The 17,000-nt window shown below is 42.1% G+C and overlaps 1 protein-coding gene across 3 annotated transcripts in view; it reads right to left on the bottom strand.

The window, feature by feature from the left end:
• Positions 1-17,000, bottom strand: part of ITPR2 (inositol 1,4,5-trisphosphate receptor type 2) — a gene marked incomplete at its 5' end in the record, with an annotated part of 263,069 nt that overhangs the window by 29,888 nt on the left and 216,181 nt on the right. For all 3 annotated transcript variants that reach the window (XM_084279428.1, XM_084279429.1, XM_084279430.1), the window contains 7 exons: positions 1,686-1,778; positions 3,946-4,141; positions 6,290-6,454; positions 7,810-7,985; positions 10,805-10,930; positions 14,124-14,316; positions 16,793-16,900. In XM_084279428.1, the coding sequence (XP_084135554.1) occupies positions 1,686-1,778; positions 3,946-4,141; positions 6,290-6,454; positions 7,810-7,985; positions 10,805-10,930; positions 14,124-14,316; positions 16,793-16,900 (1,057 nt within the window). The remainder of the gene's footprint in view (positions 1-1,685; positions 1,779-3,945; positions 4,142-6,289; positions 6,455-7,809; positions 7,986-10,804; positions 10,931-14,123; positions 14,317-16,792; positions 16,901-17,000) is intronic.

The following is a 17,000-nucleotide window of genomic DNA, read 5'->3' as shown; positions in this document are numbered from 1 at the left end:
TCAGGCTGAACTTCCTTTGTGTTCCACTGTGCTCACACTGCCACCAGAAGAGGAATCTGTACCAGAAGACTAAAGGCAGAGCCCTACTTTTTGACAGGTGATTCACCAGCTAACATGAGCAAAACTGTTCTTGCTGGATGTTGTTTTTTAATGCTACTTGATTAATAGTAACTCTCCAAAATTCAGTGACAGTGTACTTAGACGTTCTGCATATCCCCCTTTCATTATTGTTTAATTTTAAAGAAACAGTATCCAAACAATAAGAAATGTGAGATTTCTGTCATTTAAAGAGCTTGGCAAAAGCCACACTGCATCTCTTCTGAATGACTGATTGCTCTTTGAAGGCAGCAGCTTTGCCAATAGCTCTGAGACTAGTCTAGTCAGAAAGCTTCCCATATTGTTTATGAGGCCTGATGACACACCAGCTGGGGAGCGAAAAAGTACTTTTATAGCCCTCTCCCGGACACCCTTGATCCTAAAAACTCAAAAATTAATAATAGAAGAATAAAGCCTGTGAAACAGCATTATACTGGAACACAGGATGGGAAGGGACCACTTACGTCCTCAATTTCAGCCCCCAGCAACCACAGGCAACTGTGGCAGTAGATATTCCAAGCCTGCAGCCCATCTGCTGTGCACACACCCACACTGCCACAGCCTAACATCTGCCATGAAAGGCCGACTGACCGCCATAACTGAGCTGTGCCGCAGGGAGAGAGTAGGACAGGTGGACAAGTACCTCCACCAAAGGTCCCTGCTTAGCATTGCATTGGGCCAACACAATTCCTGAGCGACCCTGTAACCTCAAACTACAGAACAGGACAAAAGCATTCTGTCAGCTTGCTGTAGGAAGAAGTCCTTCCTGACCCAAATACCTGGTATCTGGTAACTGCCCCAGCAGGATGAGCTGGCTGGACCTTTTGTTTTAACCAGGCATATTTAAAGTTGACAGAGTCCTTGCGATGTAGAGATCAGGTATCAAAGTAAAACCAGGTGGACTCATGTGCTGAACCAGAGCAATTAGACTCTTCACCTGCCACAAGCACGAAGCAATCCAACTGAGCTATGGCATGAAAGGCTCATGATAAGCCTATGTTGCCTTGTGTTGGCCACAAGTTATGAATGCAGAGAAGGACTGATGTCCTTGCTTAGGTGAGCCATGGAAACTTAAGACATAGTAACTTGACCCCAGATCTGGGCTCTTAGGTCTTCTGGCTACGCTACAACCTTGGCCCAAAGCATGCAAAAGGTATATGCAAAAGCCGTTAAAAACAACTTACGTGTCCCTAACCGAATCTAATAGTGGCTCAGTGGGGATGGCACAGATAAGCAGCAAGCTTCTTCTCTCAGCAAAGTCAGCTGGGAAGAAGCGACCTGTACGTTACAGCATAATGATCCACCAAGCTCTTTTAGTAACAAAATTAACATCGATGCAATTGGAGATCAGGTGTGGGAAGCAAGGGCATTGAAAGCAAGATGCCAACCACGCTCCAAGCCTGGGGGAAGCTCAGCACAATGACCACCACTTACAACAGCGACCGTCAACATGCCATCAACAATGACCATCAACCATCAACTTACAACAGTGACCATTGCTTCTCGCCCCAGCAAAAGCCTCCACAATAACAACACACAAATCCCTCCATTCTAATTGACTGTCAGGTTCGGGAAACCTTTGTACTAACCTGGGTTAATAATTGGGATGCTTGTGGAACAGTTCTCCTTTGCACAGGCTCCCACCATGGATGTGAGGGTTGTAGTGGGGACTTCACCAATACCTGTGGAAAAAGGGGGATTTGGACAAAAAGCCAGACACTGCTTTGACACAAAGGTTTAAATAATTATTTTTCCAGAAATGAATCACTGATTTGAAAAGTTAAGAAGAAAAAAGAAAAAGCAGAACAAATTATACCACTGATTCCTCCTTCCTCAAACACTCTGCCTCAACACCTCAAAGCAATCACAAGGAAAAAACCCAGAGTTTTACATTTACTGTATATCACAGCTATTCCTATTTCATCTCCTGAAATTAATGAATCCACATCAAATGCTGCTACTTCTGGTTAGAACAAAATATATTCAAAGCAAGAAACAACTGTCAGATATGAAAATATTGTCAGTTTAAAAACCATTAGATAAATTATTCACAAAGGCTGACAAGAAGGACACCAAGCTGATGTTCAGTTATCCTGAATGTAGAATATTTAAGAGTTTTCAAGGATTATAACACAGTTTGGTACTCATTTGTAAATATGTATGGGTTTGTGTAAAACACTAATTTAACATTTCCAAGGTGGGTAAATGTGTACATCAGCTTGATTTTATCAAACCAATTTTATCTTGTGCATCTTCAACAATTCTCTGCATTTCAAATCAGAGGCACAAAAAGGTTTAAGGAGAAAAAAATGAAGGCAAAATCATACAACCAAAGTAGCAGTCTAAGACAATCTCTGTAACATGGAAAACATCCACTCTGACTTTCTCTTTGTGCTTCTTTATAAAGACAAAATCTAAAGCACTTGTGCTGGGATGCATCATGTTCCATTGGTATATCGTCAGCATATTTTCTTGGTGAGTTTTTGATCAGGAACGGCAATGCATAAAGCCAGCAAGTATATACTCACACCACAAAAATCTGCCAAGAACCAGACAGAAGAAACACAAACACACAGGAACTACTGCACTGGGCCGGTGGCCTCACATCTGTTCTTCTATGATGGCCACAATTATCACAGAACCATAGAATCTCCTGAGTTGGAAGGGACCCATAAGGATCATTGAGTCCTATTCCTGGCTCCACACAGCGCCAGTTGAGTCAGAGCATGGGATTGCAATGTAAAACTTCAGATCCTAAATTCTGTTCCAAAAATGGATGGTAAGCCACACAGAAGCCAATTTAGCACTTTTAATACCATCAGTGGCAAGAAGCAAGGCGTGGTCAAGAAATCCAGCAGGTTCCTTCTCCCCCTGCCCCATATGGTATCAAAACAGCTACATGAGTACACCATGCCCAGGGGCCTTGAGATTCGCCTTGTTTGTGTGCGTTAGGTCCTGAAAGAACACCTTCAGGAGAGAGAGCTGTCAAACGCCGAGCGCAGACAGTGTGGGGTGGGCCCCGCTGGTTGTTCCGTGCTTGTGTAGAGGTCTGAAGAGCTCAGCGTTTGGGAAAATCATGCCTCTCTGAATATAATCACAAGCTACCCTCAGGTATTTCTCTGCAGACAGTTACTTCTCTGCCCATGATCCCAGCAGGCTGGCTGGCAGCATATATACAAAGATCTCAACAGACCAGATCGGCTTTTTTTACTAGCAGAGCAAGTTTGTAACACTCTCTCCAAGTTGCTAAAATCTCTCATTCCAGAAATTTAAAATCATGGCCTTTTTACAACTGGTTAAAACCCAGATTTTACTGAAGCTAGGACTACACACTAACAGTGACATTTGTGAATTACATACTGAATTTGAAAGATGCTTCAGGAAATCTCCTATCAGCAGAAGTGCGAATTCTGTAATAAATTTCTGCTGGATGAAGCTTAAAAGGTAATCAAATGAATACATCTACTGAAACATGGTAAGATCACAGGCCTCATGCAGTACACAGAAAATATTACAAGCTGCTTTTAAGGTGGGAGGAGAACCAACAGAATCATTTTGAGTTATTCTGCCAAATACTTTGGAAATTTTGCTTTATATTTTTTTAATATTATTGTGAGTTAGAAAAGAAAACTTAATAAATCAAATGTTAGATTTTTGGTATTTCAACAGATAAACCTAGTCTAAAACAACCCTACACATTGAATTTTACCCAGAGATTTAATTTATTCCTAAGGTATAATGTTAATTCTGCTTCAACAGATAAAAATCCTAAACATCATCAGAGGGAAGTTAGTTAGACAGACAGAAAAGGTATGTGGCAGAAGCAAATTTGAATAGAAAAAACAATACCTGCAACAGGGGTCCTGATTTTCAACCTGTCGACCTCCATGATAAAGTCATCTTTCAAGAAGAGGAACCCAATGATGGAGAAGAGATAAACCAGGATGAGCGCTAGCACCGCAGTGAGGATAATGGAACGACCATTCCGGGTAACACTTTTTATCACATTTAGCAATGTCTCTTCTCTGTACACCAGATCAAACAGCTGGGAAAAGCATAGAGTAGAGGAAGAATGAATACAAATGAGGCAATATATCGATGCGACATAGGAAAGCAATCTGAACTACCTAAACATGCATCTAGCCACGTTCTACATTCCCAGCTTCATAAACACACAATTCACACTGATTTCAGTGGGAGCTGGGCATGCTTATAGGAGGAATTCAGCTCTTAACTTTATATTTTAAGACAGATGATAGCAAAATCCAAAGCTATATATACATTAGATATGAACCAATCCAGATGTGGCTAATGGTTACCAACCAGCTCCACCTTTTCCCCTTGTTCAAAACCAGCCTAGATTAAAACTAACAAACAATGTCTTCCCTTTACGGATCTACATCTACAAATTAATTTTTCCTGACATCTCCTATCTCATAAACATGCATGGGTTGGGTTGGAACTAGAAAAAGCACTCATGCATGCAAGTAATTAGATGCCAGTAAACTGTTTCTTTGAGCTCATGGCATCATTTAAAAGTCACTCCTATGTCCAAGGATTAGGGCGATCTCTTTTTAGGGCACAGTTGGTATAAAACTGGAAAGCTCTTTCTTCTTTACCCTGTGCTACATGCGCTCCTGGTATTTAAGGAAAAGTATATGTTAAGGTAATACTGCTTTAAATGTCCAAGGCCGAAAATGGCAATTAAACATGCTAAAAGGTTTTCAAGAAACTATAGCTTTTTTCCTCTTGTAATTCTACTGCTGTCCCACAGTGCTTTGGACCTTATCTATAATGTATGTATTTCCACTTCAAAACACACAGATTACAGATATAAAGTGACACACTATGATTTATCAGAATGGTCCACAGAAGAAGGTATTAGTCACAATTCACAAGATCAGAAATCCAGAGCCTTGTGAAAAGGATTAATAACAAAAGGAAGAAGGAGGAAAGACAGTTATCGTTCATTCGGTACAAGACAAAGCTTAAAATGAGGATCAAATATGAGAGTCTAGAAGATTCCCACTACAGAGCAGACACCTGGAAGTAGCTTGGGAACGTGGACAATTATAACATCCATGAATCATGGACATTTGTCAACAGTGGTCACTGAACACGATCAAGTACATAAATTGTTTCTTAAATTACTTAGCCCTTTGGAAAGTACTTCAAGGTAGAGATCACCTGACTCATTGAAGGGGGAACAGATAATTCACTGTGCATTTTTTAAGCAGGAGAACAAGAAGTGTGTCCTGCAGCTACAGCCACAAAACCGTGGCTCCTTTGAAAACTGCCTGAACTCGGAAGCTGACTTTAATCTCAAGATCTGGAAAAGCTGACCTCAAAAGGGAGCTGCAGTACAGCAAGGACTGAACCCCTGAAATTTTCAGCGTGCTTAACACGCTTCTGTGAAATGCTGAGAGGGAGCTCAGAGCTCTTCAGGAAGCTGAGGGAAGGATGACAACAGGAAAGTGAACCCATGCAAATGACCACAATTTAGTCGGTCTCCCTACAACGTGTCACACGTTGCCGTACAAAGCGAAAGGCTCAGAAAACAAGAGCAGCGAAACACCTTTTACTGCTATTCAGCACGGAGGGAGCAGTTAGCAGAGTTTAGCATAATTTTGTATGATTCATTTTCATTGCACCTGTAGCACATTATAAGGCGGCATTCCACCTGGGTAATGGCAACAAAAGAAAATGAAGTGGGATACATTTAAAGTGATGAATCTTCCTGCTACACCGGAGGCATGCTGGCCCCGTTTCCCAAGGCTTTTCTTCTATTTTTTTTTTAATTTTTAAATATATTTTATTAGCACTGCAAGTTGAAGTGAGGAGTGGGATCCTTTCAGGAACGTACACAGCATTGGACAACTAAAGAGTTCATGACTGACATAAGATACAGGAATAAGATAGATGTACGCTGGGGAGGGGTGGGAGAACGGAGTGGGCTGTAAGATGATTGTCTGAAAAGTAAGAAGCAAACTTTTAACTCTAAAAGAGATAAAGTAAGTGGTAACAGAAACAGGTTCTAATGAGAACAGCAGCTCCTAAGGGGCAGCAACACAACGGCGTGCTAAAAATACACATGATTTGGCTTGATTGTCAGGAAGAAATTGAAGACAGCTGCATGTGTAACGGTATTTTCTATTTTTGCAAAGTTTTCCCCTCCACAGAAGCACATACTTACCAGGAAACTATAGAAGAATTCGTGCACACAGAGGCCCAGCATGCAGACGAGGACATATGCTACGTGATAGAGGAAAGCCATGTCCATGATGACCGCTCTGTAGCCACGGGTGAAAGTTCCACGGTTCCCAACAAAGCTCACCAGAAACACTATTTTATTACAAAGCTGGAGGGGGCAGAGGGTAACAGCATCAGAAAAAATCCTGTTATTTACTGTTTGCATTGCTGCAGCATGCAAAAAGCCTAGATAGACTCTATTGACCAAAGGCTCAACTTTTAGAGAGCTGGAGTGGGATGAGAAAAATCCAGCTCCCAAGGTATGCTGGGAACAAGCCCAAGAGAGTAAGTGGAAGTACATCACCCCTCTAACACTGTTCTGTTCTTCATTACATTGTGATTTTTTTCTGCAACATTTGGGAGTAGGTAGAATTAATGTCATGAGGCATTAAAAAAACAAGTGGGGAGTGAATTCCTAACAGTTTTGAGTTCAGACCCAAGACCACGTAAGAGCAGCTGGGCATGCTACTACAAAGAGAATAATAGTAACACAACAGAAAGTGTGTGGGGTATGTGAGAGATCTACCATTTCCTTCAGATCATGTTTTTTTTCTAGAAAAAAATCCCTAGAAGAAAGTACTGGGGGCACTTTCGAAGCACAGCATTTAAGCAACAGCACCAGATTCTCCCCCACTCCCGAGCTTTGCCTGCGTGCCAACAGCAATGTAGAAGTAAATAAAAAAGGGGCTACTAACCTCATACGCCTGGCAGTTGAGGACAAGCAATAAGGACTCAAGGTGTTTGTTCCTTTCACAAATTTGACACAGGCAAGTGCTGCGTACTTGCTTTTACCTTTGACTATAAGTCCGGGTAGTTTTAAGCATGTGAAATTCTCAAAGAATTGGTGGCAAACAGCCCAATACTTCGTTGCCTGTTGCTAAGGTGAATTAGAGCTGTAGCAGTCAGGCAGAAATATAACCAGATATGACTTGTGAGCATCACTGTGTATCTTACCAAGCTTGGTAAATGTGCAAACTTAGTCATGCCTAAGTTAAGAGATCTGGAAAAGGGCCAAGAATTTTTAATTTTGAAGACATTTTTCTTCACAAAAACATATTTAAGCTCACAGAAACATCTCATAAATGTATTTCAACTTTGCCGAGAGTATTGGGATATTTTATTATATGCATTGGTATTATTCTTTTAACATCAGAAACTGTAAATCTGATTCCCCTTATTCAGCAGTATTTCCCTAAATTTCAGGTTGTTTTTATTTTTAAAATATTTGCATATGCACAAAATCAAACCAGCTTTTTTTTGTCGCTTCCCACTTTGCTGATATGGCTGTATCAGGATGACTGGAAAGGTTTGGTTTTGGTTTGTTTTTTTTTTTTTTTGTTTAACCAGTGAACCAGAAAAATAAGTTCTTTGCACTGCTCTAATCAAGGGCTTTTATTAATAGAAGGCCCTTAATATTTCTGCTTCTGCTGAAAGAGAAATTCTGCTTGCTTTTTAAGTACTTACATTAGCAGCACCAAGAAGTATCAAGGTAGGACCGAGTCCTATAGTATATATAGACCTGAGAATAACAGACACCAGAAAGGGTCGAATGCCAACGGGCTTGGAGATGAAAAACAGCATTGCTGTACAAAACGCCACTGCTATCCAAAGGAGGAGTGAAAACAATGGAGAGAGCGTGCCTGTGTAGAGGAGAAAGGGAGATGTGAGAAAGACATCTTTGGAAACTCTGTTTTTCACCAAGAAACAGATCCAAAAGATCAATTCCTTTGCCAATATTGCTAACAAAAAGCGTGATTCATCAGCATCACAAGTGCTGACCACAACTCGCCCTAATTGCAGCAAGAGCTATTATTATCATAGTATTGTTGATTTTTGCACAGGTAATAATAAGAGCAGCTAATGAAATTTCTATTAAAAACCAAGGACTGCTTGGAGATGAAAGAGTTCCCCCTTCTCCTGGAGCAAGCTACTAATCAGCTCCCTTCTGCAGGGATCATTAGGGCTCCTCCGGTCTAATTCCGTGATTGCTCAGCTACAGAAATAGCCGGTTCTCGGGGCGGTGTAGCAAGTGGCACCACGCTGCAGCGTCACGTTTCGATCCCCAGCAGCCCCAAAGAGCCCTGGTTTTAGGAAAGCAGCTTCCTTCTGAATGGCTGCGGGCGTTCAGCAGGAGCCTCTGCCTCTGCAGGGGAGCAAGGCGCTTGCCGCAGCAGAAGGCGGCCGCGGGGTCTGGGGCAGGAGCAGGCAGCATCTGCATTGCCGAGAGCAGCTGAACGGCTGTGCCTTGCTCCGGGGGAGGCAGCGGGTCCCAGATCTTGCCGAGCTCCCACGGGCATGTGAGCCACTGCCTTTGGGGTCAGTCTCTTTACTGCTCTGCAAGATGCTGGCTCCAGGCTCTCCCTGAGTTCTGAGCAATGTCCCTGTTTTCCCCTCTTTTCCTCTGCTTAAAACCCTGGAAACGCACCATGTTGCTGCGATATAAAAAGCACATTCAGATCTCAGGGCCCTGTCACACTTGTACACTGACTTCTATTGTTATCAGATGAACTGAGAGGTCAGTGATGGGGGAGAAGGGAATAGAAAATTTAGCTAGACTCACAATAGAAATCCTGCTATCTCTTTGGCAATGGATACACAGTGGAGCAGCATCAGTAGGATTAAGAAACAATGAGATGAGGCCCCGGCCTCAATATTCAGATGGCATCCAAACTTTTCCAAAGTTCAGGAGTGTTTATATCCTTGGCAGAAGATTCAAGGTCGGCTCTGTCAGTTTCTTTGCCAACAAGATTTGGAAACTTTTAATGGATCCTAAAAAATAGGATCAATCCAAGTGGATCTGAAAGGTGAGGCCGAAGCACTCAGTGTTTCTTTAACAATCAATGTTCCTTTTTCCCTTCTGCTGGTCATACAACTTCACGTCACAGGACTCACAGGGGTAACGTGTGCAGACATGCACGCCGCAGGCAAGGCGTCCTCATCGGCAGCACAATTTCACTTATGTCATATAATGTAAGAACTGCTTAAGTCTACTAAAAGGCAGGATTCTTGGGATGATGGGATCAACCCAGGCACCTCAGTGTATGGGTGGATTCACGCAAGGGGGAACACGGGAGGCAAACTCCAACTCCTAGGTTTTAGAGGGGGAGGCTGGAAGGGTGCCTCATGACCCTGCTAACCCCCCACACCTGTAGTTTACCCTTCAGTTTTTGCTTTTACAAGTACTCAGAACTGGGATCCTGAAACATGCTATCACTGAAATCGCTGGATTACTGGGGCCTCCTAAACTAGTACCATATAAACCCGCCATTCAAATTAAGTAGTAACACCTACCCATTGCAGACCAGAGGATTTCCAGGAGTACAGATCAGCTAAAATGTAACAGTTTGAAGGGTTTATTTTAAACTCTTTATTTCTCCTCTCACCCTGCACATACCGTAACGTGTGTGCACTGTGAGCAACTCTTCAGTTTACAAACAGGGAAGCAGTTAAGTATAAATGCTTCCCCTTTTAACGCAGCACAGCCCTGCAAACTTCCCTAGTTCCTGAGACTTGGGAGATGCCTGCGCCGTGACCTGCAGAGACCACCCCGTAGGGTGAAAGGGCAATGTGGTCTCCATGCCAATATATTTTAATCCGCTGCCTTTCTGTTCAGCCAGCCAACAGGAATGTTGGCTGGTGCCAGCTCTGGTGTTTGTGAAAAGCACATGTATCTACTAGAAGCTGGACTGCTTCCACCAGCCCAGTTCACATGCCATCAGACAGAGGTGACTTTCAGTCACATTACTGGCCACGAATCAAAGACCCAGAGGTGAATGGCTCTACAGCCGTTACCAGCATTCTGAGCTGTTTAGTCTCCTTTATCCCAATTAAGCTTGCTTTGGTTTCAAAGAGGCATCCTGCTAGTCTGCTGCGTTAATTTAATGAAATTTATTATTTGCTGGTATTTCCTGTGACATGTGATGAAGCAGAGACAGAATCATAGATTTAAAGCATATTTTTATATAATGTATTTATCCTCCGCAACAGTTACGTCCTCTTAACCCAACCAGTGGAACAGTCAAAACCCAACGAGAGAGTTTTTGTTCCCTGTGGCTTTAAGAGGGCAAGTCAATCAAAATGGTCAGTTTTAGGGAAGGTCTGTCACTCTGCTGCCAGGAATCCTTCCTCAGCTCAGAAGCTGTAACTGAATGTGTGCAGCAGTACACTGCAATATGGCAATATAAAAAAAAATGTATAGAAAGAAAAGAAAAAGAATTAGATCATCTATCTGATCTTCAGCTTAGCAGCCATGTTCTGTCCATTTTACTTCACATTGCATGGGACATGTAACACAGAAGATCAATTGCCACATTTCAGGCAACATCTGGTACCCACTTAGAAGATGCTGAATAGCTTCTGCAGATAGGAGCATACCTGATGATGCAGTTTTATATAACTGTTACATTGGAATTGAAAGCCTCTAAAATTAAAAGGAAAAATAAAATCAAGCTCCACTTGCCTTCATCTCCATCATCTCCAAAGGGGTAGAAGAGAGCGACTGCTAAATTGATGAATACAGCAAGGTTGAAGGAAATGCTCCCCCAGAGAGAGATGTGTCTGGAGAACCAAAACAGGGGTGGATTATCTAGAAAGGGGAGAACAGCAGCAATCAATGAAATGAAAGCAGGCAGGAACTCAATCAGCAATGGCCTTGAGGGAATTAAAAAAATACAGATTTATGAAGAAAATATGCAGATCTTTACAATTAACTAAAATAAAGAAATATTAAGCATGGCCTTGCCATAAAACACAGTTTCAAGCAGACCTTTTAATCTAAAGATCCCAATATAGTTTATTATACATAAGAATTTTGCCTCTGCTAAGATTTTAGGACTGAATCTTTTGCAAAGGAGTCTTACCACTCGTCTCTGAAGCTGTAGCCTCTGTGCATGAAGACACAAAATCAAGCAAACAGATTTTAGCAGTCTGCATGCCAGTCAACCAGAAGACCAAGAACGGGTCATTCGGATGACCCATTTGACCCAGGTACACTGATGACATTATTCACAGAACAAATAGGGAAAGCTGCAGGTGGGTGTTACCCCCACCTCTGTCAAACTAGATACATCTTGATCTACTTTGGGGTACGGGTAGAATTTGGTCTGACTGGGATTTGGTTCTGTGAAAGCTGACTACTTCCTGCATGACCCTCAGACATCCAAAGTTACCTGCTGACAAACAGCTTTGTACTCCTGCTTAAAAGGGCTTAAATGAAGCCAGGGTCTCCATATGTGAAGTGCTGTACAAATACACAGAAATAGTCTATATCCCAAAGAACCTATAACCTAGTTAGAAAAGACTAAAAAGGGAAATAGGGCAAAACAAGGTTAAGAATTTTGTGTCCAGAGTCATATAAACGAACAAGATAGGCTAGGAACAAGATAGGCTGAAAGAGTTGGGCTTCTTCAGCTTGGAGAAGGCTCCAGGGGGATCTCATAGCGACCTTCCAGTACCTGAAAGGTGCCTATAGGAAAGCTGGGGAACAACTGTTCATGAGGGCACGTAGCTATAGGACCAGGGCTAACAGTTTTAAACTAGAAAAGAGGAGATATTAGGAAAAAGTTCTTCAATGTGAGGATGGTAGATCACTGGAACAGGTTGCCCAGGGAGATAGTGGAGGCCCCATCCCTGGAGATATTCAAGGTCAGGCTTGATGAGGCTCTGAGCTACCCGATCTAGTGCAGGGGGGTTGGACTAGATGACCTTTAAAGGTCCCTTCCAACCGAACGCCTTCTATGATTCTATGATTCTGTAAGATCAGAGGGCACTACAACCCAGGCAAGCACTTCATATACACAACTGCACTACAGCATGTTTAAAACAAGATTCTATGTGCAACAGTGTGAAAACATTCCTAGCCAGAGAGGTTTATTTGAAGATGCTGTATTCCTATTAATTAGATTTTGAAGTACTCAGAGTCTCTTGCAAGGATGCAGAGCATATTACTGGCATGCCTGCACCCTGCTTCATAAAAAGCTAACATTTACAAACAGCAGACTCCTTCAGCCGCAAATGACTATCTCAGGCTTTAATCTAAATAGACTTTAATTGTGATTAGGTAAATATTCAGATTTCATTGTGATAACCTTACGCTGTTGGCTGTTGAGGTTTAAGCAATTGGAGCCATTGCAAATGATGTGTGTCAATTTAAGTGCTGCTGACTGCATCCTAACAGACACTTGGCTAAAGAAAGAACCGAGTCTCAACCTGTATTATTTTTTTCAAATTAAAAAACACCCAAACAAACCAACAACACATGGAGACTTCTGGGCCATTCCACTGATGAAGGGAACTGAGGAATTTCTGTTCTGAATAAAAATAAACCAATTTTCTTTGCTTACAGCATTAGGCAGGTCTGGTCTATGTAAGCATAGGGTTGGGCTCTTGTATTTGTGTTTCTTAAGCAAAAACCAGATAAGGTTTTGTTACTAGAGTAGTTTTTCTACAATACAGTGACTTTTATTCCCAAACAGATTGTGTAGATAGGGAGTTATTCTGGAATAATTTATTTTTCAACTTCTATTCTGGTCAGTTTGTCAGTACAGAGAAGTTCTTACCGTGCCACCAAGGGGAGCGGACCTGGGCTGATAGGATTCACGCTGAAAATGTACTACTGCCTCCAAAATTCATAGCCTGGGAATTGACATTTATAAAAACTGCAGCCAACATTCACGTTTCAGTCATGGTAAGGGTGCTACATAAAACCATATTGATTTGACTATTCAAACTCCCTGCTGCTCTGTACCATAGATGTTGCATCACTTCTTTCATAATCAGTTGCATGATGCTCCTGCGAGCAGCTAACAAGTGCCATCCCCAACAGCATCTCCATTTTAGGCATGAATGCAGTGATTGCTCTTGTTTATTTATATATATATATACACACACATACATAAAATACACCTTGCTTCCTTACCCCTCCAGGATATCATAGATGCTTAATTAGTTTGCAGCCGCGATTCTCTGCTCCAAAAGCAGAGCTCAGAGGTGGCAGTGGCTGAGCTGGCAAGAGTTACCTGTCCCCAGGACATCATCAGCAGCCCCATTCCTGGTGAGGGCCGGCAGCTGTAATGCCCACCAGTGAACTAAACAAGAAACTCGGGGCTACCTGGCTTGGCTTCACTGCATTTTGGTTCCCTGCTTTGATCTGTCCCCCATGATCTTGATCATGCCTGTCAGAACTGCAAGCAGCTCAAGGTGGCACACACACCACTCCCAGTACCACGGGACATATACCAGTATGGGCTAACAGAGTGGGACGTACTGCATCCTAGTCAAGCAAGGTTGTTGCCAACTGGCAGAGGGGAACTGACTCCATGGGGGTCGGGCACATTTGAAGCAGCTGAGGTTCTGGTGAGAGATGTTTTTAAGTGACTGACATTTACAAGTTTTTTAATGGTCTTTTAGGAATCTGCAAACCTCAAATATGCAGCTACAGATGTTTTTGTTAAATATTAGGGGCTTTGGCTTAATTAGGTGCAACACTATTGAGTTCAGTAGAACTACACCCAGTTCACCCATCCCGCAATTTAACTTTTAAAGAGTCCAAAACATCATCTTGAACTCATTAGTTGTGTTACTAACTGCTCCATATTATGCCTCACTAATGGTGGCACGCAAGTGTCTCTGCTGACCTACACTCTCCAGCCCCCAACACTTCTGCCTGTTGCAGTATTGGGGCGAACAGAGAAAAGTGTATTATTAAAATGGAAGTATTTGAAGGCTTAAAAGCAGAGTTGTAGCATAATTAGGCTATTTTTAAAAATTGCAACACTTACTCCTAATTTTCTTCTGCCATTTCATCTCGTTGTACAGATCTTCTGTCTGTTGGAAAAAGTCATTGACTTTGCTCCCTTGTTCATCTCTCTCTGTCGTATTGAACACCCGACTTTTGGATTCCCGGGTGAGGAATTCACAGATGTTGGGGACAGGGAAGACGATCTGTTCCATTGTTCGATCGTGGCGAACAATCTGTAAATAAAAAGCACATTTTTTTTTTTAGGATCAGTGACTTTCCAACCATTTTGTCATCTCTCTTCTCATTCAAAACTCCCCTTTTATTTATAAACTAATACATAAATTATTCGAACATTACAACGAAGTAGAACCAATCAAACCTAAACCAAAGTAAAATGGCTTTTGTAGCTTCAAAAGCCCTGAGAATAAGGTGGTAAATATAAGTCTCATGCAAAACCTAGGCCTGAGCTCTGCACACACCCCCAATATATATATATAAAAAAGTTCTAATTCAGAATGCTTTAATTTTGTAATAAATTGGAATGGATCTCTCCCAGTAAACAGTGCAGAAGTTCAGGGGCTTTCTGCTCAGAGTACGAAATTCTTTTCTCACCTTGAGACTATTTCTATGATAAGTTGTGAAGGTGAACATGCAAAAATAGCACCTTGTTACTCAGGCAGCACCCATATCTTGTCAGTCTTTATCTTCTTACTTGGCAAAAAACAAGGGTTTGCATTGTTTGTATTTTAGGGCCTACTGAGGTACTGGCAAGTGAGCTAGATTTTATTCCATCTCACCAGACTGTCATCAAAATTGCTTCACCGTTCTGATCATGGACTCTGCATTACTAAAAATACAGAAATGGGTAGAAAACTCACCTTGACTCCTAGACCCATTTCTCTGTACAGGCACCAGTGAAAAAAACCTCACCACCATTTGACTTTCAAATCAAACAAATGAGAAAGCCTGATACAGAGGAGCTATATCTGCAATGCCAAACAGGTCTAGAACTGCTTTTGGAGGAAGACCAGCAAACACCCATTCAATATAGGAGCAATACTGGGCTGAGTTTCACTTTTTTAGTCACAATCCTCCCTTCTCTCAGTTAATTTATATTTATTACACGAGCATACTAAATAAGCACGCGTCTCTACTCATTTTTAAGAGTAACACTGTCAAGCAGATTTGCGTTGGAGATGAAGGATAGTTATGCTCATGTCTGCCCATGGGTGTGGACATTATGTGAAGTTTTACCAGGCAATTTTGAAGCATCCCAGAGTAAACAGCTGTGTCTCTGGCCAGGACTATGGGCCAGTTGTATCTGTAACAAGACTATGTGACTAGGAGCTAACTTGGTGGGGTGAGGGCAGGAAGCTGACAGCATGTCTTTGATTCTGCCAGTGCCTCAAACTGCAATGTAAGCTGCATGTGCTGTTCTGCAGAATGACATTTAAAAAGCCTCCTGAGAATAGTGGCCTCCATATCAGGTCAAGGAACAGGCTTTGCAGCCATGAGGGTTTAGGAGATTTCAGAAGCTACACCAGGAAGAACATACTGGCCACATATAAGCAGATCACAGTGCTTGTTTAATGCCTTAATTTACAATGTACCCAGAAAAGTTGGCTGCTAATTGCTACCTCAAGAGCACACCAAGTATTAAAATATGTTAAGAGGAGCACTGAGCTGCCCTCTGGAAAACCATAGCCATGGTGCTTCCGTCTCTCCTGTGGTGGGATAACATGACCAGATTTGGCAAAAAAGATATTGGGAAAGAGAGATGGACCCATCCATGGCCTCTTTGATAGCAGCCAGGACAACACCAGCTCGAGATGCTTGCATCAGACTGCTCCCTGAACACACAAGCTCAGGTCCGGTGTTGGCGGATCCTGGGAGCCTACTGAACGTAGAACTACCAGCTCGAATTCAGACTGGTCCTGTGTGCAACTGTACTGTGCAGTTTTCATACTTGGCCAATTTTGGACCTGATGCAGTGTTTCCAAAAGAGAGATGGCTGCCTCTTCTTCCTGCAGTCTCTCACATCAGCTGCCTCTGTGCCACAGAAATTCTCCTCCTTACAAAGTCACTCAGCACTAGAGATGCGACAGTGCCTAACTCCTGTCTTGATACCTATAATCCCATGAAATCTTTAAGAGCACAGGATCTGATATAAGAGTTAAGAACGGAAATACCTCTGTGGATCTTGATCTAAATCCAATCCATGGCAAGGCTAAAGTTTAAAATAGAGAACAGAACTGATGAACCAGGCCAAGCCTTGGTCTTTTAAACAAAAGCCATTCTGAATGTCTACACCACTTCAAAACCTCTTTGTGCTCCAGCCAAATTTTTAATTCGATCAGTTAGCATCACTGGCTTTTGAAACTCATGATTATTTATTTCAGTGATGTACCATACAAGATTATTCTTGACTTCATGACACAGCTACTATCCACACTCATTATTTCCCTAACAAAACATGTTTGGTAACACACAGGAAAGCTACTGTAAAATGATTATTTGGAGCCACTTTTAATATAGGTGCGTTCCTTTTTCTTCCATAGCCAAAAGCATATTATTCAGTCTTCTCCTCCTCATAAATAATCTACACCATTTGAATAAGCTTTGCTGTTCCAAAGCTTAAAAAGAGGTGATACACCATGCACAAGATGCAAACTTGTCTCATATTCAATCATCTAGTGAGCAATTCTTTACCTCTATCTGTGCCGTATGATTGGCGTAATACCTCAAGGCTTCATCTCCTTCATCAGGATCTGACCCTGGCTTCAGCATCTGTTGCAATGTTTTATTGTGACGAGCCAACTAGAAATAGGGAAAAAAAATCATCTGATTTATGTCCTGCTGCTATGTTTTTAACTTTATCATCTCCACTTAACTAACACAAATCCTCCTCCCCCACCCC

The sequence above is a fragment of the Gallinula chloropus genome (genome assembly GCF_964237585.1).
Source record: "Gallinula chloropus genome assembly, chromosome: 1".
Lineage (NCBI taxonomy): Eukaryota > Metazoa > Chordata > Aves > Gruiformes > Rallidae > Gallinula > Gallinula chloropus.
This window is presented reverse-complemented; position numbering and strand designations above follow the sequence as displayed.